General features: G+C 39.0%; 1 protein-coding gene across 3 annotated transcripts in view; it reads left to right on the top strand.

Annotated features, from left to right (window-relative positions):
• CPLANE1 (ciliogenesis and planar polarity effector 1) overlaps positions 1 to 25,975 on the top strand; it is a 171,251-nt gene that overhangs the window by 40,910 nt on the left and 104,366 nt on the right. For 2 of the 3 annotated variants that reach the window (XM_034773138.1, XM_034773137.1), the window contains exons 10-21: positions 2,028 to 2,277; positions 7,157 to 7,318; positions 8,072 to 8,835; positions 9,452 to 9,663; positions 10,866 to 10,946; positions 14,133 to 14,297; positions 15,198 to 15,371; positions 17,854 to 18,079; positions 18,395 to 18,534; positions 22,407 to 22,624; positions 24,314 to 24,478; positions 25,440 to 25,578. In XM_034773138.1, coding sequence (XP_034629029.1) covers positions 2,028 to 2,277; positions 7,157 to 7,318; positions 8,072 to 8,835; positions 9,452 to 9,663; positions 10,866 to 10,946; positions 14,133 to 14,297; positions 15,198 to 15,371; positions 17,854 to 18,079; positions 18,395 to 18,534; positions 22,407 to 22,624; positions 24,314 to 24,478; positions 25,440 to 25,578 — 2,696 coding nt within the window. Of the gene's footprint in view, positions 1 to 455; positions 1,181 to 2,027; positions 2,278 to 7,156; positions 7,319 to 8,071; positions 8,836 to 9,451; positions 9,664 to 10,865; positions 10,947 to 14,132; positions 14,298 to 15,197; positions 15,372 to 17,853; positions 18,080 to 18,394; positions 18,535 to 22,406; positions 22,625 to 24,313; positions 24,479 to 25,439; positions 25,579 to 25,975 lie in introns of those variants that run through there. The other variant, XM_034773139.1, reaches the window with a different exon arrangement.

Below are 25,975 nucleotides of genomic sequence, written 5' to 3'. Positions count from 1 at the left end.
TTATGGTGATGGAAGAAATTCACTTTTTGTAAATGTTAAAAACTTGGATTAATTTTTAATTCAAGGATAACTTTGGCGGCTCAAGAATTTAATTTACTGTAACTTTCAAATTGTGAGAGTTCCAAGATTGAATATGAAATTACAGCAATTGTATGTGAAAGTAGGGTATCTAAACAAAGCAGCTAGTTATATTTAAACAGCCTTTTGCAACCCCAGAACCTTATTTTTCACATGCAGTTTCTCACTCATATAAGAAGTGCACTTGTGCATGCATTTATGTTAAGTAGTGTATATCGCTATTGAAAATTGCTTCTTGAAAATGAACAAAAGGCACTTCTAACATGTTATAACAAGAAATCACACGTGCAATATAAAATTTTATTTAACCTTAATTACAAGTTACAGGTAGTTACAAAATATCAATGCATATAAGAATCTTTAAAATACTTTTTCTGTGAATCTGATTAATTTAATGAAAGATCCTGACTGTTAGCACTGATGGATTATAGCCAGGTATTGTCGCACACTACTGTACCGGTGCATTTAAATCCTTTTCTACTTTAATCTATATATAGTGTTTCTAAGATGCCTACCATCGTCAGATCTAAGGCAGATCAATTGTGTTATTCCAGGTTTTGTTGTAGTTTGAGCAGTGTGTCTGTTGTGGTAGGATGTGAAGCATTTTTAGTGATTTGTTTGAAACCAAGGAACTTCTTTTCTCTTGTGACCTTAACTTTGAACCCACATCTCCACAGATGAAAAGATAGCACATTAATCCACCACATTACCGAGCTCCCTAATGCTAAGTCCGTTACTATCTTGCTACTGGCTTTAAAAACGTCTTGTAACTTTCTACATATAGATGTAGAAAAAACATTGCTGGCCAATAACTTAAAAGAATTTGAAGTTACATACTTGCAAATGATATTGCAGTGCACACTTTCGTTGGCTGATTTAAAAATCAGATTTTTGTCTTTTATATAGGGGAGGCAGAGTGGCCTACTGAGTAGAGTACACCTGGGTTCTATTCCAGACTCTGCTACTAGACTACTGGATGACCTTGCACAGGTCACTTCATCTCTCTGCCTCAGTTTCCCATCTCTAGGATGGGAATAGTGATACTGATCTCCTTTGTTGAAGTACTTTAAGATCAGCTGATGAAGACCTATATAGGAGCTAGGTGATATGATATGTGAAAGACTATTTTTAATTGTAATACAACTGTTTATTCATACATTTAGCTATTTAAATTTTAGAGGACTTCCTAACATTTTAACTGTCAAGAACTGGGAATAACCAAATGTTTCATTTATAATTTGGAAATGCTATGGATCCAATCTTACAATGCATGTGCAAGTACAGGGCCCATGGACTTCAATGGGAATCTTTTCTACAGGACTAGGTCCTGTGTGCTGTATTTAAAAATTATTGTTGTAGAATGGCTGAGGAGTTTATTTTTAAAATAGATACAAAATACTAATGTTCTTCATTACTTAACATATATGATTTTTATTAGTAGTCATTTAAAACCCCCTCCTGCAAAGATTTATCATGGACTTAACTTCTGATTAGTCTCAGTGGGTCTACTGATAATGCATAAAGTTAAGTATTTGCATAAATCTTTGCAGAATTGGAACCATATAGAGGACCATAAATTGATATGTTACTATATGATAGGTCTACATAACAAAATTCAAGATGTCAATATTTTGCTGTAATAGTAGCTAATTAAGGTTAAAAAAGGCCAGTTCGTATTTTCACATTTTTCTGTTAAGCTTAACTTCTGTATTATGTCATGTTATATTATTATAACTTCCAACTTGGTGTTAAATTGCTTACATTATTATTTTGTCATCTTGTATTTGTGCACTTCTTGTTTAAACTTTACCCTTCGAGAAAAATTGTATAAATTGCAAAAAAAATATATTTTTTAAACAAAATATGTATGTTTGATACTTTCATTTAATAATTTTGCATATGATATTTGCTTGTTTATTTTTTCTGATATATTTTTATTTATTTGCTAGACTGCAACAGTCTGTGTCTCAAGATTCTAGTCATTCTCTTGGTTCATCCGCCTCTGAAAGTGATCTAATGAGACAGAGATTTTCTGTAACATCACACTCAAGATTACCCTACCTTATTGTCTCTGATGGGTATATGGTTACAGTACTTAGGTTTTCTGATAATCTTTTACCATCTGGAGTTATGAGGTCACTTCTACTTGATTCAGCCCAGAGGCTTGAAAAGATGCATCAGAGTCTGATGACACCTAAGGTACTGTTGGGTTGGGTGGTTGTTGTTTTCTTTGTTTTTTTACATTAGAGATTTTTTTAAATGATGAATTTTTAGTCAAAAGGAGAAAATAGTAAACACTATAATCTCTTTCAAACAGAGTATTACAAAATGCTTTCAAAGGCAACAGTGGAGTCATGTGCCTTTTTAGTCTTTGAAAGGACAATCATGATATATTCCTTTCAGTGCTCTGTGGAGGAAGGTTTTGAGACAGACTTAGAATGGCAGTGACTTGAAAAACAGGCTCTGAATTTAAGTGAAACTGAATTTTCTTATGTGCCCATGGAGAACAAAAAATGGTAGTACAGTGAGTTGTTATACCTCAACCCTGTTCTGGATAGGCCATCTCTAGTGAGTAAGAAAGTAATTTTGCTTCCTTATCATTTTCAGTCTTTGGTCTCTGTCAAGACAGTCAACGAAGTTTCTAGTTGTACTGTGAACATCATCACTCCATTGAACTCCATAGCAACTGGATTGAAACCCTCAACTCATTTCACATAGATCAACAGCTATTGGAGGGTAATAGTTTTCAGTCACTAGCAACTGGGGCTAAGTTTGAACGAAAAACTTAGAACTGACAGACTTTTCATCCCTATTTCCAGCCCCCCACAAAGACTCATTCGATGTTAAGCGTAAGATGGGATTTCCATATATCCCAATGGAAACTGAAATCCGTTTGCAGGTGCCAGCAAGTATACTTGAGTTTATGGAGATGATCTATTTACTGGGATAAATTGGAACAGTGGGAGAGGATGTGAGAATTTAGGGGTGCAATTTTGTTAAGAGCCTAAGAAGGGATGGAATTATAGGTATCAGTAAAACTATGTATGGGATCAACTGAGAGATCAAGAGGAGAAAGATTCTTTGAAAGAGGACTAAGGGCACCATGTATGTTAGTGAATGAAGAGGACAGTTGTTACCAGTTTAGGAAGAACAAAATCAAATAGGATAAGAGAATGATTACTGACGGATTTGGGGGTGGGAAGAGAAGAGGAGTTTGAAATTAAATTAGGTTGAATATGTGGTGGTATAGGTTCATTGTGGTTTGATAAACTGAGAATATCTAGCAGGGAGATGAAGTTATAAGCAAGCTAGTTGGAAGCGCAGTCAGCCTGGATGTAAAATTTCCCAGTGCTAATGAGCAAGAACATATCAGTCAGGGTATAGATATGTCCAGATTTATTAACACACCACACACAAAACCATATAGAGGCATAGAAAGAAAAGTATTACATTACTGTGACCTTATAATTGTTAAGTTTCTTTTTTTTTTTTTTATTTCAGTTTACATTTGTTGAATAGGAAAACACATATTAAAAGAAGTGAATCAGAAGTAGAGCCCTTATTTGAGATCTTAAAAACTTATATATATATATATATATATATATATATATATATATATATATATCAAAAACACCCTACATCATAGATGCAGGGTAAGGCCTGGAATCTGAAGATCAACTTTGACCACTTATTCTCCATTTTCCCACTTATGCGAGCTGTTCCAGTGATCTGATCTCTTCCTTCTATCCCTACAACTAAAACATCTGTTCAGGCTATCTGATGATCTTCCATCTTGATTATTGTAACATCTTCCTCCCCTCAGACTTCGTGATACCTCCAGTATTTAGAAAATACAATTACCAGATTGGTTTCTTTACTTGTTATTCTAACCATGTTGTCCATCTCTTTGAATTCCTCCACTGGCAGCTCCTCCTATATTACATGAAATTCAAACTTTTTTCCCCCATGCCATCCAGGTGCCTACATAACCTTGACCTTCCCAGCATACTAGTCCTTGTCTCTTTTTTTTCATTGCCCCCTGTCTCATCCGCACTGCCAGGGATGGCAGCCTTGACACACTACTTCTCCCACAGGTGTTTGTCTATGTGGAGAATGCGGGAGACTTCTGTATTATTTCTAGGAGAATTACATGTGTCTCAGTTTATCTATTTGATATTATTCTGTATGACTGCATGGATTTAATCAAAACAGGAAATGAAACAATGACAGAGATGGGATCCCTCCAGAGGGAATATCAAGGGTCTTCAACAGAACTGTGGGGGAGCTATTAAATGGGAAATCCTCATCTGCCTGGCCCAAGGCAGACGAGCGGGTTTATTTTCCCAGGCTTGAGTCTAGGATCAAAGAAGCAACAGAGGGTCCTGTGGCATCTTTAAGACTAACAGAAGTATTGGGAGCATAAGCTTTCGTGGGTAAGAATCTCACTTCTTCAGATGCAAGTAATGGAAATTTCCAGAGGCAGGTATAAATCAGTATGGAGATAACGAGGTTAGTTCAGTCAGGGAGGGTGAGGTGCTCTGCTAGCAGCTGAGGTGTGAACACCAAGGGAGGAGAAACTGCTTCTGTAGTTGGATAGCCATTCACAGTCTTTGTTTAATCCTGATCTGATGGTGTCAAATTTGCAAATGAACTGGAGTTAGAGTTGTTATGGTGCGGTTGGTGGTTGCTGGTGAGAATATGCTTAAGGTTGGCGGGTTGTCTGTGGGCAAGGACTGGCCTGCCTCCCAAGGTCTGTGAAAGTGAGGGATCATTGTCCAGGATGGGATGTAGATCACTGATGAGGCATTGGAGAGGTTTAAGCTGAGGACTGTAGGTGATGGCCAGTGGAGTTCTGTTGGTTTCTTTTTTGGGCCTGTCTTGTTGCAGGAGGCTTCTGGGTACATGTCTGGCTCTGTTGATTTGTTTCTTTATTTCCTTGTGTGGGTATCGTAGTTTTGAGAATGTTTGGTGAAGATCTTGTAGATGTTAGTCTCTGTCTGAGGGGTTGGAGCAGATGCGGTTGTACCTCAGCGCTTGGCTGTAGATGATGGATCGTGTGGTGTGTCCGGGGTGGAAGCTGGAGGCATGAAGGTAGGCGTAGCGGTCGGTGGGTTTTCGGTATAGGGTGGTGTTAATGTGGCCATCGCTTATTTGTACTGTGGTGTCTAGGAAGTGGACCTCCCGTGTAGATTGGTCCAGGCTGAGGTTGATGGTGAGGTGGAAGCTGTTGAAATCATGGTGGAATTCTTCCAGGGTCTCCTTCCCATGGGTCCAGATGATGAAGATGTCATCAATGTAGCGTAGATAGAGAAGGGGCATGAGTGGACGAGAGCTGAGGAAGCGTTGTTCCAGGTCAGCCATAAAAATGTTGGCATATTGTGGGGCCATGTGGGTGCCCATAGCGGTGCCACTGATCTGGAGGTATATATTGTCACCAAATTTGAAATAATTGTGCATGAGGATAAAGTCACAGAGCTCAGCAACAAGTTGTGTTGTGTCATCATCAGGGATACTGTTCCTGACAGCTTGTATTCCATCTGTGTGTGGGATGTTTGTGTAGAGAGCCTCTACATCCATGGTGGCTAGGATGGTGTTTTCTGGGAGGTCACCAATGCATTGTAGTTTTTTCAGGAAATCTGTGGTGTCAGGGAGATAGCTGGGAGTGCTGGTGTCGTAGGGTCTGAGTAGGGAGTCCACATATCCAGACAGTCCTTCAGTGAGAGTGCCAATTCCCGAGATGATGGGGCGTCCAGGATTTCCAGGTTTGTGGATCTTGGGTAGTAGATAGAATAACCCCGGACAGGGCTCTAAGGGTATGTTGATTTGCTCCTGTGTTAGTGTAGGGAGTGTCCTGAGTAGATGGTGCAGTTTCTTAGTGTATTCCTCAGTGGGATCTGAGGAAAGTGGCCTGTAGAATTACCAAATTCTTACCTACGAAAGCTTATGCTCCCAATACTTCTGTTAGTCTTAAAGGTGCCACAGGACCCTCTGTTGCTTTTTACAGGTTCAGACTAACACTGCTACCCCTCTGATACTTAGGATCAAAGAGACTCTAATCCATTAAAGACCCCTGCCTAGAGAGGAAGCGGTGGAGGTTAGTCTCTGACAGAGAGAGACTGAGAGAATGCTGCACTGGCTGACTATGCATCCGAAGAAGTGGGTTGTAGTCCACGAAAGCTTATGCTCTAATAAATTTGTTAGTCTCTAAGGTGCCACAAGTACTCCTGTTCTTCTTTTAGCGGATACAGACTAACACGGCTGTTACTCTGAAACCTGGCTGACTATCTGTCTCAGCCCAAGAGTAGGAACATCTAGGCTGAGTGGATCTCACCCACAACTTACAAGGAAAGAATGAAGTTTGGTTAATAGTCATATGTTTAAGCCTTCTTGGTTATTGTAATTCATTTCTCTGAATATTGTGTTCCTGTTGGCTAATAAATAATACTTCATTTTGAAGAGCTTGAGCTGAGTCATTGCATATATTTTCTTGTTAGAGCTCCTGAGAGAAGACTTGTACAAGAAGCCAAGCAAAATAGGCCCTGCTGAAGCCTAAGTATGCAGTCCGAGTGACAGAATTGCAGGAGTCTCCTTTGAGTGAAGCGGAGCCACAGTTCTATAACTAGGAATGAGGGATTGTGGAGGGGTACAAGGCATAGCCCGCACAATGATCTGTGATGGTCCACTTCTCCCACAATCATTTCTGCACCTTCTTCCCCACTGCCTTGTATGCATAGACTATCCATTACTAAGTCTGTCAGTCTGTTACTTCCATGCATTCAAATCCCTCCTGAAGATCCACTTCTGCCATGATATGTAGGGGAAAAAACCAATTGGCTGGTGTTGTTACAACATTGCGTTGTGAAGACGTTGCCAGATACCGTCTCCAGTCTATTTAGGATATGCCCCTTTCCCCTAGTCCTTTGTGTATTTGCCTGTTTGGTTCTCGGATTGTAAATTCGTTAGGTCAGGAATAATTTCTTTTATGTTTGGAAAGTATCTATCATGTTTTGGGTGTTACCAGAGACAGACAAATACGTAATAATATGAAAGTAGTTTTTCTTACTTTTGTCTTTTACAGTCTAAAGGGAAAAGGCTGCAGTTGCGATCCTTGTCTTCTTTAAAAGCTAGCCTATTGAAACAACATCGAAACCAAAATTCTACCCTTTCTACCATTCCAAAATTTCTTCTTCTGCAAGAAGAAGAAACAGCAGAACTGAGTGAGAAAGCAGCAGATTTACAGGTATTTAACAGCACTTTTCTATTTACTGTATAATTAATGCATCTGATCTAATTTAGGCAATTCTGAATATGGAAAAAAAAAATCTAATTATCCTGAGCTCTAATTTTAAGTCATATTCTGAATATTATACTCTTACTAAATTTGCTTAAATGATTTTACATTCTTAGGAAGAATTTTAATTTTATTTTGGCTTATAGGTTCTAGAAAATGCACTGATTTTCTTATCAGTCATTTTAGCAGGATGTTAATGGTTTTCAAACATCATCTTAAAATAAATGATTTTTTCAGAAATTAATTACTTTTCCAAAAATGCATGCTAATAATATACAGGTTGTTAAGTCACTTTCTGTTGCTATTCAAAATCCTGAGTTTTAAGCTTTGACATGTATTGCTATTTGTCTACCTCATAAATCTTAACATCTTTTTAGGAAGAATGGCTGTATGTCAAACTCGCCATGCAGCCTTTCAAATCTGCTGTGTACTTTGCTTTTGAAGATCTCTTCTGTAGAAGCAAATTCCCCTTTACCCGCATTCTGAGCCTTACTATTTGGGGCAGCAAATGGGGTGGGGAGTAGAGTCCACAGACACAGATACACACTCTATGCTAATTGCTTTTTGAATGTTAGATGATTTAGAATGGATAGAGGTTTCATATATAAGGCCTGTTAATCTTCACTGTGCCTCTTTCACTAGACTTGCTTTCAGGAAAATAGATACAAATCAGATTACATATGTTTTTTCCCTTTGATTTAGGATTATGAAGACAAATCTGATGATGACAAGCAGTTTCAAAATAACTCTTCTACTTTCTGCAGCCAGGGACCAAATTCATTTTTCAGTAAAGCTGATCAAGGCCGGTTGGAATTTGCATCAATGTTTGACACTGTTCATGCAAAAGATGATACTGATGCAAAAGATGATCTATCTACGGAACTAAATTCAATTCAGAAAAACCTTCTTGCAGCCTGGGGGATAGGGATTTCAAAAAATGTGCAAGAAAAAGATATGCTGTTGAATTACACAATAGGTTGCATTACCCACCTTTTCAACATTCTCCAGTTCATTAAAAGCCCTTTACTAACCCATGATGCATTTTTAAACAAGTCTGAAAAATATAAGCTATGGATGCATGCTATCTTAAAACATTTTCAGCAGTGTTTAACTGTCCTGTACTGGGATGTGAGAGACAGACAGACAGTTGGGCATTTGGTAAAGCTGACATCACAGACTGTAAAACTGATGCTTATTCAGCACCAAGATCAGTTGTTCTCAGAATACCTTTTGGGGTGCTTCTGTTTGCTGAAGATGGTTGCACATAGTCTAAATGGGAAGTTCACACCTTGTTATGAAATAATGTCTGCATCCTCTGATGTTAACAGTGCTGTAGAGCTTGACTCCCTGATTGTGCCTATTTTTCAAGTTCTTGATGGGAGCAGTGCTCAGAAATTTCGCTCACTGAATTCTCTGGTTAAGATACCTCCTCAGGCAGTAAAACTTGGTGAAAAGCCAGAAAACAGGTATGATTGTTAATGTGCATTAAAAAAATTTTAAAAACTGGATTTAATTACTTTCTCATTGTTTTGTTAGAGAAGAATTACAGCAGCATTTTATATCATCTCCACTTTGTACTCTGAAAAAATTGTGGTAATTTATTGAAGCAGGCATAGTAATTCCATGCTATTAGAGTGAAATACAGTGTCATATATTTGTTTATTTGACAAAGGTACTGTTATGTTTGTACTAAGTTCAATAAAACAAATAACAGTGTGGGAGCAACACCTGGGTACATGAGTTAGGGTGATTCTTCTAAACACTAAAAGCTGTAAATTATTAATAAACATTCTGTACAATAATAAATTTAGTAGACAAAAGGAAAACAATAGCATAAAATATGGTTCTTAAGACTATCCAAGAAAATAGATGAAGATATTAATGAAAAAATTATAAATATAATTGGTGAAATATAGAGCTGAAAATCAAATTATGGTGGAAATATTGAAGAAAATATTACCTTAGCTGTAATATAATATACAAAGTAACAAGTAAGTTTGAGGAATAAGACAGAATTATCCCTCTGTTTCAACTAACCTGTATTTTTTGGTCAGTGATAGTATACTACTTTTTGATCTGTAGGTTGATGATATTGTGGCGGTTATTATATAAACAAGTGCTTCGGTATCAGACTCAGCTAAACAGAAAAATATCAAAGGATGGCAAGTCATTAACTGAAATGAAGATTGCACATGAAGAATCCATTGTTGCACAACTTCTAGGTCATATACAGGCAGTCCTGCAGTCTTCAGGAGAGACCTTGGAACAAACCCGGAAGCTCAATTCTGTGATTGGTTAGTAATTGGAAGGAACTGTAATCAGATGACAGTTGTATGGACTGAATATTAGATTAGGTACAACTTATTTGTAATTAATAACTGACTTGATCTGTAATTTATTTGCTGAGATAGTTATAGTAGGAATTCATCAAACTTCTGAGGACTCACAACTAAAGCATCTTAATATTTTATGGCTAACCGTATTTCTGCATATGGTTTAGTGGCTTAAACATTACAGGCTTCATCCAAAACCCGTTGAACTCAATGGAAAAACTCCATTGACTTCAGTTTGCTGAATCAAGTTTGAAATATATAGGCATCCTGGTATCACAAATCTGAATCCTGACAAGGTTGAGACAGCTTTGTCTTTTCTGAGGTAGATAAATGGAGTTCTGGGCACTTCACTGTATATTTGTTTCTCAGCTGAGATCTTACAAACATCGATTTGTTTTCAAAGTTCCATGCCGCTTTCCCCCAGAGTAGGAGTTTGCTGATGATGGTGTCTTTGGCAAAAAGGTTCCATCCTCCCGTTGTTATGCTGGTTGTTCACTTGGCTTCCACCAATTACCCCACAACATTTCAATGATGTGTAAATAGGGCGCTATCGTTCTCATGCAGGCAAAATCCAGTTGATTTCATTGGGAGATTTGCCTTTTGGAATGAAAGGGACTATTATATAAATTTGAGCTATTATTATTTATTACTAAAACAACAAAGAAGGTGATGTGAAAGTTGAAAAAGTAACGGGAAATGCTTATCACCATGAATAAAATGATATGTTTTTGAACCATAAAGTTTTTGATTACGCTTAGTATTTCTGAATTTACTGTTAGTCTGCTAAAAAGTGACAGTTTATAAAAGCTTTGTGGCAAGAGGTTGTAACCAATTTTAATTCCACTTTAATAGTGAATTAGCAGTCAAAAATGTTTACCCAGAAAAGTCTGTAGTTCAGAATTATTATTTTCGCCCCTGCCACCAAAGTGTCATTTGGCTGGAATAAGAGTGATTTTCCAGAGATTGAGAAATTTGCACATGTAGTAGCTGCTGTGGAATTGTGCTACCATTTATGACAGCTTCTCTGATATGGTGTTTAAAAATTATGTATTTAATAACAGGCAAAGATTTGAACTGAAATAGAAACAGATATAGATTTATGTGTTTGTATGTGTGAAAAGATGTGAATACCTTGTAATTTTGTTGATGTATTTTTTTTAAAGGTGAGGAGCAGTTTCTTTTAGGCTCATACGAAGAATCTGTGGATCTGTGGAAGAGGGCTCTTCAAGAAACCAAAGCAAAAGGCAAGGGAAAAACGGTGCAGTGTTCATCTTTTCAGTTTTCAGATGTTTGCACAATATTTTGGCAAGGCTGTTCATACTTCTCTGCTGTAGTTAACATGCTGTTAGCATATTTGTAAAAGACACCTATTTTTCAGAGCTGCTATTTTGAAATCAAAATTTGCTCAGGAATAAAAATTGAGTCCAGAAGACTTTTTAAATACATTTGAAAAACCAAAGGACAATTATTACAGAAGTTGTAAAGTTAAAGGAGGAATTTGTTTTGTTTTAAATAAAAAATTCTAGCTGAAAATCCATTTGGTGAGCAAGTAGACTATCTGGAATGGACTTCCTGGTTCATTGAGTCCAGTTCCCAGAATTGCAGATAACCCTCTTGGATAATACTATTCATAAACTTATCGAGCTCCAGCTTAAAACTAGTTAGGTTGCCCCTACTAATCCTATTGGAAGGCTGTTCCAAAACACATTCTTCGGATGGTTGGAAACCTCCTTCTAATTTCCAGCTTAAACTTATGTATGGCCCATTTATACCCACTTGTTCTTGTAGCAGCACTATCCTCTAGATTAAATAGCTCTTCTCCTCCCCTGGTGTTCACTCCTGGTGTATTTATAGAGAGTTAGGAAGGAGGAAAGAAGTACTCCAGAATCTTTACATGGCTACCTTTTGAGGACAGCCACTCATGTCTTAGGAGAAGGAGTAGTTCTCAGGTATGCTGAGTGGACAGGGGTTATATGGGAGGTTTTATGATTTTTTTTAAATTTTCCTAAAAAAACAATAAAAATGCAAAAAGGTAAACTACTTACAGCTTGTATTTGTCACCAAATACTGCACATTTCACAGGATATCCGATAAAATTATGCAGCTACACAACTTTACAACTTGTCAAAGCTTCAAGACCAGATCATACAAAGGCAGACAGTATTACAGAGATATAACATGTTAGAGTGGGGGTAAATATAAAAGTAAAATAATAATAATAATAATAGTAAAAAGACATACACAAATAGGCAAAAATGGAAAGGAGAGGGCAGGGTTGGACGAGGGAGGGAAAAAAGCAGAGAGGTCAGGTGGAATGGAAGTCTGACATGATTTGAGCTATGATAGAATCATAGAAAGTTAGGACTGGAAGGGGACATCAGTAGGTCAACTAGTCCAGTCCTCTGCACTGAGGCAGCACTAAGTATTATCTAAACCATCCCTGACAGGTATTTGTCTAACCTGTTCTTAAAAACCTCCAATGATGGAGATGCCTCAATTTGCCTAGCTAATTTGTTCCAGTGCTTAACTACAGTTAAAAAATTTTCCTTGATGTTTAACCTAAATCTCCCTCCAATTTTGTATTTGTATAATTGATTATTCCTTTCTAAGGCTATGCCTACAATACAGCTTATGTCGAAATAACCCATGTTGCACAGGGGCATGAATAAATCACCACCCTAAGTGACATAAGTTATATTGACACAAGCACCGGTGTGGACAGTGCCATGTGAGCAGGAGAGCTTCTCCCACCGATATAGCTTCTGCCACTCGCTGGGGCTGGAGTAATTAAGCAGACAGGAGAACTCTCTCCTGTTGGCTTAGAGCGGCTATGCTAGAGAGTCTACAGCAGTGCAGCTGCACCAGTGCAGCTGTGCTGCTTTAAACTCTCCAGTGCAGCAATTTGTGTTTGTCCTTGGGTTGAAATTCAATCTCTCAGCATTCTTTATCCAAATATATCAATAAATGGTGCCCATGTTTCTTTTAATTCATATAATTGATCTTTGTGTCAATAAGTCATCTTTCTTTCTCTGCTAACTCAGACAGTCTGAATTCCACTGCTCTATTTTGAGCGTAAGCTTACTCCTCTCTTTTTGTAAAATCATGAGCTTGGTAGTCATTGCAGCTCTCAAGAACCAAAATCTTTGTAGTGGACTTAAACCCAGTACATAACCTAGGATATAATTTTCAGCTGAGGTTTCGTTGCTGAAGCCAAGCACTGTTTTCACTCACATATCCACTTTTTTCCATAGCTCTGTATAGGACAATCTCGCAGTATATGCATCAGGATTCCTTTTTCTTTTTATTACAGTGCCAACAAATATCAAAGGAAAGGCCCCCATTTTGCGCAACCTTTATGGCGTCCAATATGTTTTGAATAGAATCTTTTGCTGTATCAGGCATAGCCTGAGATCCACAGAAGCACTTTTAACATTCTATAATATGCTCTGCCATTGGGGTTCTTTGAAAGGCTGTGATAACTCCCCATGATTTTGCAGAGAACTCCAGACCAATCAAATTCCTCTTCATTAGTAAGGCATACATAGAGGACATGGGCCTGGGGAGTTTATGAAGTATTTCGAAGGTTTCCAGTAGCTTTAATATGGAGATATACCTATCTCATAGAAGTGGAAGGGACCCCGAAAGGTCATAGAGTCCAGCCCCCTGCCTTCACTAGCAGCACCAAGTACTGATTTTGCCCCAGATCCCTAAGTGGCCCCCTCAAGGATTGAACTCTCAACCTTGGGTTTAACAGGTCAATGCTCAAACCACTGAGCTATCGGCAGTCTTACGGTATACAGACCAAACTGATACATTGCAAATGTTTTAGGTGTAAGCACTGCCACTCACCAGAGTGTGGCAGGTCATATTGTTGTTTTAGTGTTAGAAAAGGGAAAAAGCCTTCATCACTGACCAATTGGGAAATACATATGATACCCATGCTCAGCCAGTTCTTCCAAATTATAGGTGTTTTTTTCCCCCCCAGTTTGCAAGTCTGGGTTACCCTGATATGTACTTTTACGTGATGGCAAGGATGAAGTTGGTACCTCTTAGCTAGGATAACCCATACTCTTTGTGCTGCCACCAATGTAGGCACCTTATTTTTGTCCATCGGACAAGAAAGAGGAACCAAGCAGGCCCACAGAGGGAGTTGGATACATTAATACTCATTCAGTTTCCACCCATGTTCGTATAAGGGCCTTATCATGCTCCCTCTATAACTTATGGATCCTTAGGGGTATCATGGTTACATAGAGGCAATTTCAGGTGAGGGGCATCTGCTATGTTTAGCCTTTCTGAATCTTTTTTTATGCTCATTTGTTTTTCTGCATCCTGGATTGTGTGTGTGTGTTTGTGTCCCTCTTAACCTATGTTTGTCTTCCTTTGCTTTTGAATATTCAATTCTGCATTTGTTTCCTTTTGTAATGTAGGAGAAAAGAGGACACAGTTTCTTCAAACTAGGTATTACCTTGCTATATTATATTGCCACCTGTATCACTACAACTTAACTGAGGCTCAGGGGCTGAGCGATCATCTTGTGAGAGAGATACTAAGACGATCTCAGCTGTCTGTAAGGCAGATAGAAGATTTTTCTGGTATGTTTATCTTGTAAAAAAAAATAAAAATCCACTCCGTTTACTAATGTATGTTGTTATTCTTTAGATAACCTGGTGTCTAACTTTTATGCCCCTGTAAGAACTTAACTCCATGATTCCCTTCTAAAAATTCTTAGAGCTCCCTGCAGACTGAATACATCCTTTTCTTAAGGGATGGAAAATAGGTTTTCTGTGTAACTCTGACACAGAAGCTGAGAGTTCCTTAATTATTTCCATTCTTCAGCCTGTAATTCCTTAATGCCCCACTTCTGAATCATCAGTATTTCAGTCTCTTAAAAAAAATTTGACTGAAGAACTTCTTTCTAGTCTGTAATAATTAGAGTGAGTGTTTGGAAGACAGCTTTAATTGTATAGTTTATAGTTTGTGTGTGAGTTGATTAAGTACCCTTTTTTAGAGCCTGGTCCAAAATCACTGAAGTCTGTGGAAAGACTTCTGTTGAGACACAGTTGGTCACAATCCTAAATCCAAACACACAAACTTTGGAAACATTTGTATTCTTATACGGATGCACATTTTGTGACTGAGCCCCTTGCTTTATAAAGGGCTGAATCAAAGCCCTAGATCTGAATAACCAAAACTTTGGGAAAGTTCAGAGTCAGTCCTGGATCTAAACTTAGTGGTTTGGGCCCATCTCTAGTTTATAGTTGTAAGAAATCTTCAAAGGGAATTGTTGCTAACTAGTAATTAATAGAAAGAGGTTTCTATGTTTTCTGTTTTAAAAGGCTAAGGAATGTTGTCAGGGGAAATGAGTAGGGCCGCAGTTTGTTTGTTCTGTGCAAACAGTTGTGTTGGGTATAATTAAACAGTTCTAGCGCTCAATTTTTATAGCAATTTTTTGTTATTGTCAAAAACATTTTAATTAGATATCTATCTCTTAGATGCTGAATATTCGCAATATGAATTGTGGATGATAAGAGATGTTCATCCTGAAGCTGCAATGGCAGTAATACAGTCCATGGCACGATTCATGGCTGCCTACTTCACTAATCAGCTGCTTTATATACTTCCCCCACATAAAGTCGATATTCTGCCTCCACTTCACATCAACCAAGGTATTCTGTTAAACAAAAAATATTTTAACTGGCTCTGATTCAGTGTTATGATTTGTGTGTCAGTGTTGCCTTACCTTACCTTAAAGGGGTAAGTCCTCTGTTTTTAGATGTGTGATTTTTATTTTTTATAATTATAGTATTAAGGATAAAATTATACTTGGTTTTATTATGATATTTTTTGCAAATATTTTTTGTGCCAGCAAAACAAATATTTTGTAGCTGTGGTAATTGCTGAGAATATTTTCATGTTTAAATATTTAAGCTTTCATGTCATAGTTAAAAAGTATAGTACAAAGTGTTCTCAGTTTATTCTATAATCCACATACTTACTTGGATTGTTTTGCAAATTGCTGTGCCTCATGAGGATCCAGAGTAGTTAGCGATCCAAATTTGAGGTTGTTTGAACAAGGGATTCCCAAGATACAGCTCTCCCTAAAAACTATTATAATGTGACATCAAAATTGTACGGTTCTTACAATGCCTTTTTTTACACACATCTGGGGCTCAAACTTTGGTGCTGCCCGTCCTCAAATTGATATCACCCACTCAGGATAAATCTCAGCTATTGTCTGATACACACTACCCTTTCGGGGAAAGAAGCAGTATGTTAAAATTTATTCAGGATATAAGTTGAATCTGCAGTGTATCTTGAGAAAATAATTTGTGCATGTGCAAAAGGACTGGGGCTCTGTTGTGAGCTGTGATGTTTCAAGCAGCCTGACATTAGAGTAACTGGTGACTCAAGCTGACATGCTGTTAAATCCAAAATGCATCTTCTAGTGTGTGTTTTGGTCCTGCCCATGGCAGCTTTCTGGGAATGTGTGTTTGCACATTAGGTGCTCTCTGCCTGCATTCTGCAAGGGTTCCTTTTCGAAGTTTTGCCCAGAGAGCAGAGTTTCTGGTTTAAGAGCTGATATTTCAAAGTGTCCTAACATCCGCACGTATTCTCTGTTTTTACTTTGGAAGTATTGTCAAGGAAAATAGTTTTAATTAACTAAAGGGAAGATGAAAAGCTCTAGTAAGCAACATTAGGGTAATGTAATCATACCACATGCTCCTTATATTATGAGCTTGTAATTTTAAAAATGCTCTAAAAGTCATGTGCATAGTGAGATTATTTAGAGTATTGGTATGCCATGACATTTGCAGGGGTATGCTTCTTGGTGCTACTTTGGAGTCATTTGGTCAGGGGATTAGTTCTTCAGACACATCCCTCACAATAAGGAGCTGATGTTTATATTCACATTGCTGTAAAGCTCACATGCTTTGTCTCAAAAATAGGTACTTCACAACAGAGGCTGGGGTAGACTTTGGGAGAGTGGGGAGAAGAGCACCCCCACGAGGTGAATGGGATCACTTCACACCTGTCAGGTTGAGTCAGTCTGTATTCACCTCCACATGGTGTTCTGAACACCTCGACTGAAAACACCCAATTAAGATTAATGGGCAACTTTCTACTTCTGCAATCTTTCCATGCTGCTGCAGGTTGTGCAGAGCCCCTTTCCCTTATGCTACAAATCTCCATGGCAAGGCTAGACAACCTACCTAACACAGCATAGAAATGAGCAGTCCATTTGGGTGCAGATGTAGCTCTCTTCATATCACAGAGTGAGCTATGGCAAACAGTGGCGTAGCCAGCTTCTAAGAGGAGGGGGAGCAAACATAAAAAAGGCGTCCCCCTTGGCTCCTCCTCCAGCCGCTCCGCCCCTCCCCCCCCCCGCCCCCCCCCCTCCTCCCCCCCCCCCCCCGGCTCGGCGCCCCGCCGTGGGCCCCCCCCCTGCGCGCCCCCCCCCCCCCCCCCTCGCTCCTCCGGCCGCTTTTGGGCAGTTTGAGTCTATGGAAATGAATGAGAGAATACACTTCGATGGGACACTTTGCACCAAATAAAATGTCTTAACGTAGTCATTCCTTATGTTTGCTCATTATAGGGCAGCCCTGGGTGAAATGTACTTACCGTATGTCCCCAATGGCTCTTGTCTACTTCAGGGGTTAAAGTTGCAGGGGTAGGGCTGGTGTGTATCTTAAGTTATTTTCTTGTTTTTAGAGGCTTAAGTATAGGTGTACTCGACATTTTGGAAGGATACAAGGCATTGTTGGTCAACCTGAACTCTATGTTAACGATGATTTTGGGCATTGAATTTAGCTCAGCAAAGAGAACGTTAAGAGGCAACTTGTTCTGTCCATCTGTAAGTGCTAGACAGGGAGAACATACTTGATAGTAGAGGAAAGCCTATGGGGCAGATCCTCAGCTTGTGAAAATTGTCATAGTTCTGAGTTTAATGGAGCTATGACAACTTTCCCCAGCTGAGTATCTGCCCCATATTATCCTTTAAAAATCATATATAGTGTTATAAAGGTAATAAAAAAAATCAGTTATGCAACAAGGTGGTGTGATCAAATGCCACAGTATAAACTGAGTTTATTTTAACTAACCTGCAGGGTATGTAATTAACGTTATTAAAAACATATTTTCCTTTCATAGACCGGTTTCCTCGAGTTGTTCCACTACAGCACTCTGTGGTCACCAGTGCTGTTAGAGACCAGAACCTTTCTTCTGTATGGACAGCTGAATATGCTCTTGACTTGCTCTTTGTGGGTGGACTGATTCCAGAGGCTGTGTGGCTAGCACACAAACTTGGAGACTGGAAAATGTCTGTTTCAATAGGTGTGGCCTATAATCTGTACTGTCAAAGTGGTGGTGACTTACGGTGAGTTATGCTTGTTCAAATAAGGGAACTCAGAATTATCATCATGCATGATTATGTATTATCAAGTATTTTACTGAGCAGAGAAGGTAGTGTCCTTCCTCTAAGACACTTCCAGGTTAATAGATACAAGATTTAAATAGATGTGCATTTTAGCCAGTGTGCCTCAGATTAATAATTTTATCTGTGGAAGGTTTTTTTTGTTTGTTTGTTTGTTTTTTTTCAGAAAAAGGAAAAGATGTTTCCACAGAATTTCCTTGGTTTCTCCACAGGTTTTTTTACTTGTCATTAATTAATAGTTTCTTGATGTGCTTTCAGGTCAGAGAAAACGGAATTACATCTGCCTTTGAACTTGACTCCAACACAAATTTTTCAGGAAAAACTACAGTCTTTCTTGGGCCAGCCAGTCAGTTTTGAAACATCAAATGAAGGAAGAACTAAATATAAACAATTTACAGGTATATTAAAAATATTTACTGTCAACTTTGTTCTAATTGATTCCACAAATCCTAGGCATTCACTTTAAAAAGTGTTTTGTCTTTAGCATTATGAAGATACAGTTATTATCACCATATATGCAGATAGCTATTGTAAGTGCCTAGAATCCTGTAGAGAGACAAGGTGTGTGAGGTAATAGCTTTTATTGGACCAAGGTCTGTTGGTGAGAGAGACAAGCTTTTGAGCTTACACAGAGTTCTTTTTCAGGACTCTGTAAGCTCTCAAAAGTCAGTCTCTCTCTCTCTCTCTCTTTCTCCAACAGATGGTCCAATAAAAGATACTGCCTCACCCACTTGTCTCTCTAATATCCTGGGACCAACAAGGCTACAACAACACTGCATAGTGTCCCGTTGGTCTTTTGGCTTTTCCCATGCCCAAGATGGTTCGTATCTTCCTTCTTGTTTGGGGAGGACAATCTAGACATATCAGATATTCACTTAAGTTTTGTTTGACTATAAAATACTTTATTGGCAAATGTACATTTTTAGAGTATAATAAAAATAAGACACATTGAAATAAATGTGGATGTATGAACAGTTTGGAAAGCATCATTGCATTGGCACTAAAGTTACAGAACACTGAAGTATTACTTCAGCCTATAGCAAGACAAAAAATGTCTTTGTTTCGGTCTTCACCGAGAAGTCTGAAGGAATGCCTAACATAGTGAATACTAATGGGAAGGGGGTAGGTTTAGCGGATAAAATAAAAAAAGAACAAGTTAAACATCACTTAGAAAAGTTAGATGCCTGCAAGTCACCCGGGCCTGATGAAATGCATCCTAGAATACTCAAGGAGCTAATAGAGGAGGTATCTGAGCCTCTAGCTATTATCTTTGGAAAGTCATGGGAGATGGGAGAGATTCCAGAAGACTGGAAAAGGGCAAATATAGTGCCCATCTATAAAAAGGGAAATAAAAACAACCCAGGTAACTACAGACCAGTTAGTTTAACTTCTGTGCCAGGGAAGATAATGGAGCAAGTAATTAAGGAAATCATCTGCCAACACTTGGAAGGTGGTAAGGTGATAGGGAATAGCCAGCATGGATTTGTGAAGAACAAATCATGTCAAACCAATCTGATAGCTTTCTTTGATAGGATAACGAGCCTTGTGGATAAGGGTGAAGTGGTGGATGTGGTATACCTAGACTTTAGTAAGGCATTTGATACGGTCTCGCATGATATTCTTATCGATAAACTAGGCAAATACAAATTAGATGGGGCTACTATAAGGTGGGTGCATAACTGGCTGGATAACCGTACTCAGAGAGTTGTTATTAATGGTTCCCAATCCTGCTGGAAAGGCGTAACGAGTGGGGTTCCGCAGGGGTCTGTTTTGGGACCGGCTCTGTTCAATATCTTCATCAACGACTTAGATATTGGCATAGAAAGTACCCTTATTAAGTTTGCGGATGATACCAAAATGGGAGGGATTGCAACTACTTTGGAGGACAGGGTCATAATTCAAAATGATCTGGACAAATTGGAGAAATGGTCTGAGTTAAACAGGATGAAGTTTAACAAAGACAAATGCAAAGTGCTCCACTTAGGAAGGAAAAATCAATTTCACACATACAGAATGGGAAAAGACGGTCTAGGAAGGAGTACGGCAGAAAGGGATCTAGGGGTTATAGTGGACCACAAGCTAAATATGAGTCAACAGTGTGATGCTGTTGCAAAAAAAGCAAACATGATTCTGGGATGCATTAACAGGTGTGTTGTGAACAAGACACGAGAAGTCATTCTTCCGCTCTACTCTGCTCTGGTTAGGCCTCAGCTGGAGTATTGTGTCCAGTTCTGGGCGCCGCATTTTAAAAAAGATGTGGAGAAATTGGAAAGGGTCCAAAGAAGAGCAACAAGAATGATTAAAGGTCTTGAGAACATGACCTATGAAGGAAGGCTGAAAGAATTGGGTTTGTTTAGTTTGGAAAAGAGAAGACTGAGAGGGGACATGATAGCAGTTTTCAGGTATATAAAAGGGTGTCATAAGGAGGAGGGAGAGAACTTGTTCACCTTAGCCTCTAAGGATAGAACCAGAAACAATGGGTTTAAACTGCAGCAAGGGAGGTCTAGATTGGACATTAGGAAAAAGTTCCTAACTGTCAGGGTGGTTAAACACTGGAACAAATTGCCTAGGGAGGTTGTGGAATCTCCGTCTCTGGAGATATTTAAGAGTAGGTTAGATAAATGTCTATTAGGGATGGTCTAGGCAGTATTTGGTCCTGCCATGCGGGCAGGGGACTGGACTCGATGACCTCTCGAGGTCCCTTCCAGTCCTATAATCTATGAATCTATGAATCTATGTCATCTTTCTGCACTGCTCCAGAAGTTGGCTCCCATAGCCAGATCAGACTGCCCTTTACTCAATGTCCCAGAAAGTCTCATTGTAGTAAAATTATCCATATCCCTTATTCTGCTCTGGTTTGTGAAGTCCATATTTCAAGGCCTTGTTTGCATTTGTGATTTACGGTATTCTTTGTCTTAACCATTTTCACGCTGTTTGGAGTGGTTCATGACTGTGAGTGCCAACCTTAGGGCAGACTGTTGAAAAGCAGGGCGGACATCCCAAACGGTCATGGGATGTTCTGTCATTAGATTTCATCAACTCAGTAACAAATGTGAACTCCTGAAGTACTATATAGTCTTAACATGAAGTCACAGACTGTTCTCTTGGACACTCTAGTCTTTCTTGCCACCCAGGCAAGCTTAATGATAAATGGTTATTTACACCAAAGATCACAAAATGTTCAGATTGCTCCCAGTCCCGAGAGACCAGTCACTTACACCATGTCAATTTGTACCCCAGATCTCACAACAAAGACAACACTTGTAGCCAATCCTGTAGTAAACTAAGTATTTGTTAGCTAGGAAAAAGAAATGAGAGAGTTAAATTAAGGTTAAAACAGGCAACATATACACACACACGAGTTAGTCTATTGTTCGAAAAGGGGACAGAGCTGTAGTAAATTGTCAGCACTGAATATCTTTTAGGGCTAACCCAGGTTGACCCTAGGGATCTCTGCTTTTGTTTCCTAGCTCCAGCCCTGTGAGAGTCCAAACAGCAAAGAGATGAAAAATTTTCATGTAATCTGTATTTTCCTCTTCCAGAACTCAAGTTGATGGGACAAGCTTCCTTGCACCTTTCTGGGTGTGAGAGGTCTATTAACCCATTTTTTAAAATCTTGTTGCTTCACCATGGCTCACTTAGTTTTGATGGTCCTCCTTAGTGGGCAGGGATACCACTCTTCCTGCCAATTCAGAAGTTCAGAGCATGCATTTTTATAATTGTAAAGCAGAACTTACATGTTACCTTATAACATGGGATACAGCCATTGCAAGTTAAGATTAATGCATGCAGCAACTTACAAGCATCTTATAGAGTCTAAACACATCCTTACAAGTCTAACATCTATCTTAAACACTACTAGCATACAGATGAGCTGGTCTGGTTTCCAGCTATGAATTTCAGTGCTTAACTGATGCCTACAGCCTTGGCAAGACCTGGCACCTGGTCTAACAGTATCTAAGCACTAAAACACTGATCCACCTCCATGAGCTGCAGAGAAAGGACTGCAGTCCAGACATCCAGATTTGTGGGAGATGTTGAGTAGCAAAAAACAACCAGAGTTAATTATTAAGCATTAGAAGCAGTTTTTTTAACTCTACATTTATTCACATTTTCAAATCTTATATTAAAGAAAGTAAATATGTGAGTTATTCATAAATTCTGGAAAAATGAATGTAAAATACTGTAATGCTGCTTATTAATTTCAGAAGAAAGCATTGCATCAAGTGATGCATTTACCGTATCGGTTTCAATTCTTGGTATTTTTTAGATCCCATTGAAGAGGAAGACGCAAATGTCCTGTTTGGTTCAGTGCAAGAAATACTGAAAGCAGCTGTTATGGCAGATGCAGACATTCTCTCAGAGACATTTCAACTTTTGATAGACTCTGCCAAGGACCTCACCAGAAAATTGTGTGGTTTAGTGCCTGATGGGCTATATCTTCCTGCACCACCATTATACTGTCCACAACCAGCTTCTCTCAGTGAAGTAAGCATATTTAGTAGAAGTTGCATGAATGTTAGTTTGAACTTTCTAATTCAGTTTTTCTTTCAAAAAAACTTCGACCAATTACTTGTGTGGCACCGTAATAGCAAGAAGCCTCTTTGAAAAGCTCCTTTCAATTTTTCTTTCTAATTTGTGGAATCTCTGCTCTTAAGATGAAGAAGAGAAATGTTCTGAAGAGCAGAAATTCCATGTGTAGCTCAATTCCTTTATTCTTTATATCCTCCCTTTAAAAAAGGGAAGAAGGAGGATCCGGGGAACTATAGGCCAGTCAGCCTCACCTCAGTCCCTGGAAAAATCATGGAGCAGGTCGTCAAGGAATCAATTATGAAACACTTAGAGGAGAGGAAAGTGATCGGGAACAGTCAGCATGGATTCACCAAGGGGAAGTCGTGCCTGACTAACCTAATTGCCTTCTATGATGAGATAACTGGCTCTGTGGATGAGGGGAAAGCAGTGGATGTGTTATTCCTTGACTTTAGCAAAGCTTTTGATACGGTCTCCCACAGTATTCTTGCTGCCAAGTTAAAGAAGTATGGGCTGGATGAATGGACTGTAAGGTGGATAGAAAGCTGGCTAGATCGTCGGGCTCAACGGGTAGTGATCAACGGCTCCATGTCTAGTTGGCAGCCGGTTTCAAGCGGAGTGCCCCAAGGGTCGGTCTTGGGGCCGGTTTTGTTTAATATCTTTATTAATGATCTGGAGGATGGTGTGGACTGTACTCTCATCAAGTTTGCAGATGACACTAAACTAGGAGGCGTGGTAGATACACTAGAGGGTAGGGATCGGATACAGAGGGACCTAGACAAATTAGAGGATTGGGCCAAAAAAAACCTGATGAGGTTCAACAAGGACAAGTGTAGAGTCCTGCACTTAGGACGGAAGAATCCCATGCACTGCTACAGACTAGGGACTGAATGGCTAGCTAGAAATTCTGCAGAAAAGGACCTAGAGGTCACAGTGGACGAGAAGCTGGATATGAGTCAACAGTGTGCTCTTGTTGCCAAGAAGGCTAACGGCATTTTGGGCTGTATAAGTAGGGGCATTGTCAGCAGATTGAGGAATGTGATCGTTCCCCTTTATTCGACATTGGTGAGGCCTCATCTGGAATACTGTGTCCAGTTTTGGGCCCCACACTACAAGAAGGATGTGGAAAAATTGGAAAGAGTCCAGCGGAGGGCAACAAAAATGATTAGGGGTCTGGAGCACATGACTTATGAGGAGAGGCTGAGTGAACTGGGATTGTTTAGTCTCCAGAAGAGAAGAATGAGGGGGGATTTGATAGCAGCCTTCAACTACCTGAATGGGGGTTCCAAAGAGGATAGAGCTCGGCTGTTCTCAGTGGTGGCAGATGACAGAACAAGGAGCAATGGTCTCAAGTTCCAGTGGGGGAGGTCCAGGTTGGATATTAGGAAACACTATTTCACTAGGAGGGTGGTGAAGCACTGGAATGCGTTACCTAGGTAGGTGGTGGAGTCTCCTTCCTTGGAGGTTTTTAAGGCCCGGCTTGACAAAGCCCTGGCTGGGATGATTTAGTTGGGGATTGGCACTGCTTTGAGCAGGGGGTTGGACTAGATAACCTCCTGAGGTCCCTTCCAACCCTGATATTTTATGATACTATGATTTCCAAACTATTGCCCTTATTGTCATGTACTTAAACTTTGCATTTCGCAGAAAGACTACAATGACTCTCCTTTAAAAATTGAGAGAGATTATCGTCAGAAGGTGTCTGGGGTCCTTCAGCGAATTCTGCTGCTCTTCCGGGCTGCTCGTTGTTCCTGCCCTGTAGCACAGTGGTATATTGTACAACTGAAATGGGCAAGAAAAGTAATGCAAAAGGTAAAATATAAACTTGTTTACTTTTAACTCCATTATCTGTAGTAAATATTACAGAGGGTGACTCTTTTGAGGGAGATCCTCTCATCCACTCTGCGGCCTTCCTAGTCTGATAAGAGTCTCAGTCTCAGATAGCTACTGTCTATATTAGTTTAATCTCCAGAGGAAACTGGAGCCTAAAAAATAGGGGTTCCAAGGTTTTTGCCTCACAAATTACTAGTGCTATTACTAGAGGTGGGAAAGAAGTGACCATTGGGTTCCAGACCACTTGGGGCTTTAGAAATAATTATTAACACCTTATGGATTCAGATAGATTTCAAGGCCAGAAAGGACCTTTATGATCATCTAATCTGATTTCCAGAATAACAGGCCATAGAAGTTTCCCATGATAATTGATTGGCAACTGGCTGCAAATTTTCAGCTATCTAGAGCACAAAGTACACATGTAATAAGACTTTTAGTGTCAACTATTTAAATTTAATTGACTTAAAATTAAACCTTATAATATAATGATAAAGGTTTTGAAACAGAACAACTCAGGTTTTTCTTAGCTGTTTTATTCAGTAGTTATACTAAAGTTCCATCACCCTGCTAATTCACTCTATCATCATATTAAATAAAGCATTGTAGTTGTCATAGCTTATACATTTATTAGATGAAAATGTGTTCCTTTAAAAAAAAAAATAACCTGGGTTTCAGATCCATTGCATTACAGGAAATAGAAAGCCAGGCCTATGGAAATATAGTTGATTATGTCAACATTCTGTCAGTAAGTTAAAGGGGACATTCAATCCTGATATGAAACACTTCAGTTGATTTCATTAGGATTTTCACATACAGACAAACTGAAGAATTAAAATTTTAATTAGTAAGCATTTATAAAGGTAATTTGCTAATTTCTAAATTGTCACAAATAAAATTGTTCTAAGTTCATAACACTTTCCTTTTCTTTTCCTGCCTATAGATTCGAATGAAAGGCACTCTTCCTTCATTGAGTTCATTTCCTGAAACTTTGCTTCATTATTCTAAATTTAGTACAATATTCTTTAGACCTGCATCTTCTGGAGACCATCGCTTTGATGATGTTTCTTGTAAAACAATAGGTTTGTGTATAATAAAATCGAATAAGTAACTTATGGTTGGAAAATAGAACAAGAGATGAGAAGCTGCATGTGCAAAGGGAACACTCTAGGCTTGCTGTTTAATGGCACATTCCTGATAAAGGTGCCATTTGCAGGCTATTCATTTATTGAATGTGAACTCAGGCACAGCCCTCAGTTTATGTGTGTAAGGTGTGATTCCCAGCTCTGGTAAATGTACACACGCAAACTCTGCTTGAACTAGCATGCTAAAAATAGCAGTGTGGCTGCAGCAGCTCAGGGTAGCCATCTGAGTACACACCTAGGAACTTGGCAGGATTATACTCCGGTGACTAACCCATGCTGCTATCTATGCCACTGCAACTACACTGCTATTTTTAGAGCAGTGGCTTGAGCAGAT

This window comes from Trachemys scripta, chromosome 6 (genome assembly GCF_013100865.1).
Source record: "Trachemys scripta elegans isolate TJP31775 chromosome 6, CAS_Tse_1.0, whole genome shotgun sequence".
Lineage (NCBI taxonomy): Eukaryota > Metazoa > Chordata > Testudines > Emydidae > Trachemys > Trachemys scripta.
The sequence above is the reverse complement of the archived record's forward strand: the minus strand, read 5'-3'. Positions and strand labels throughout refer to the sequence as shown.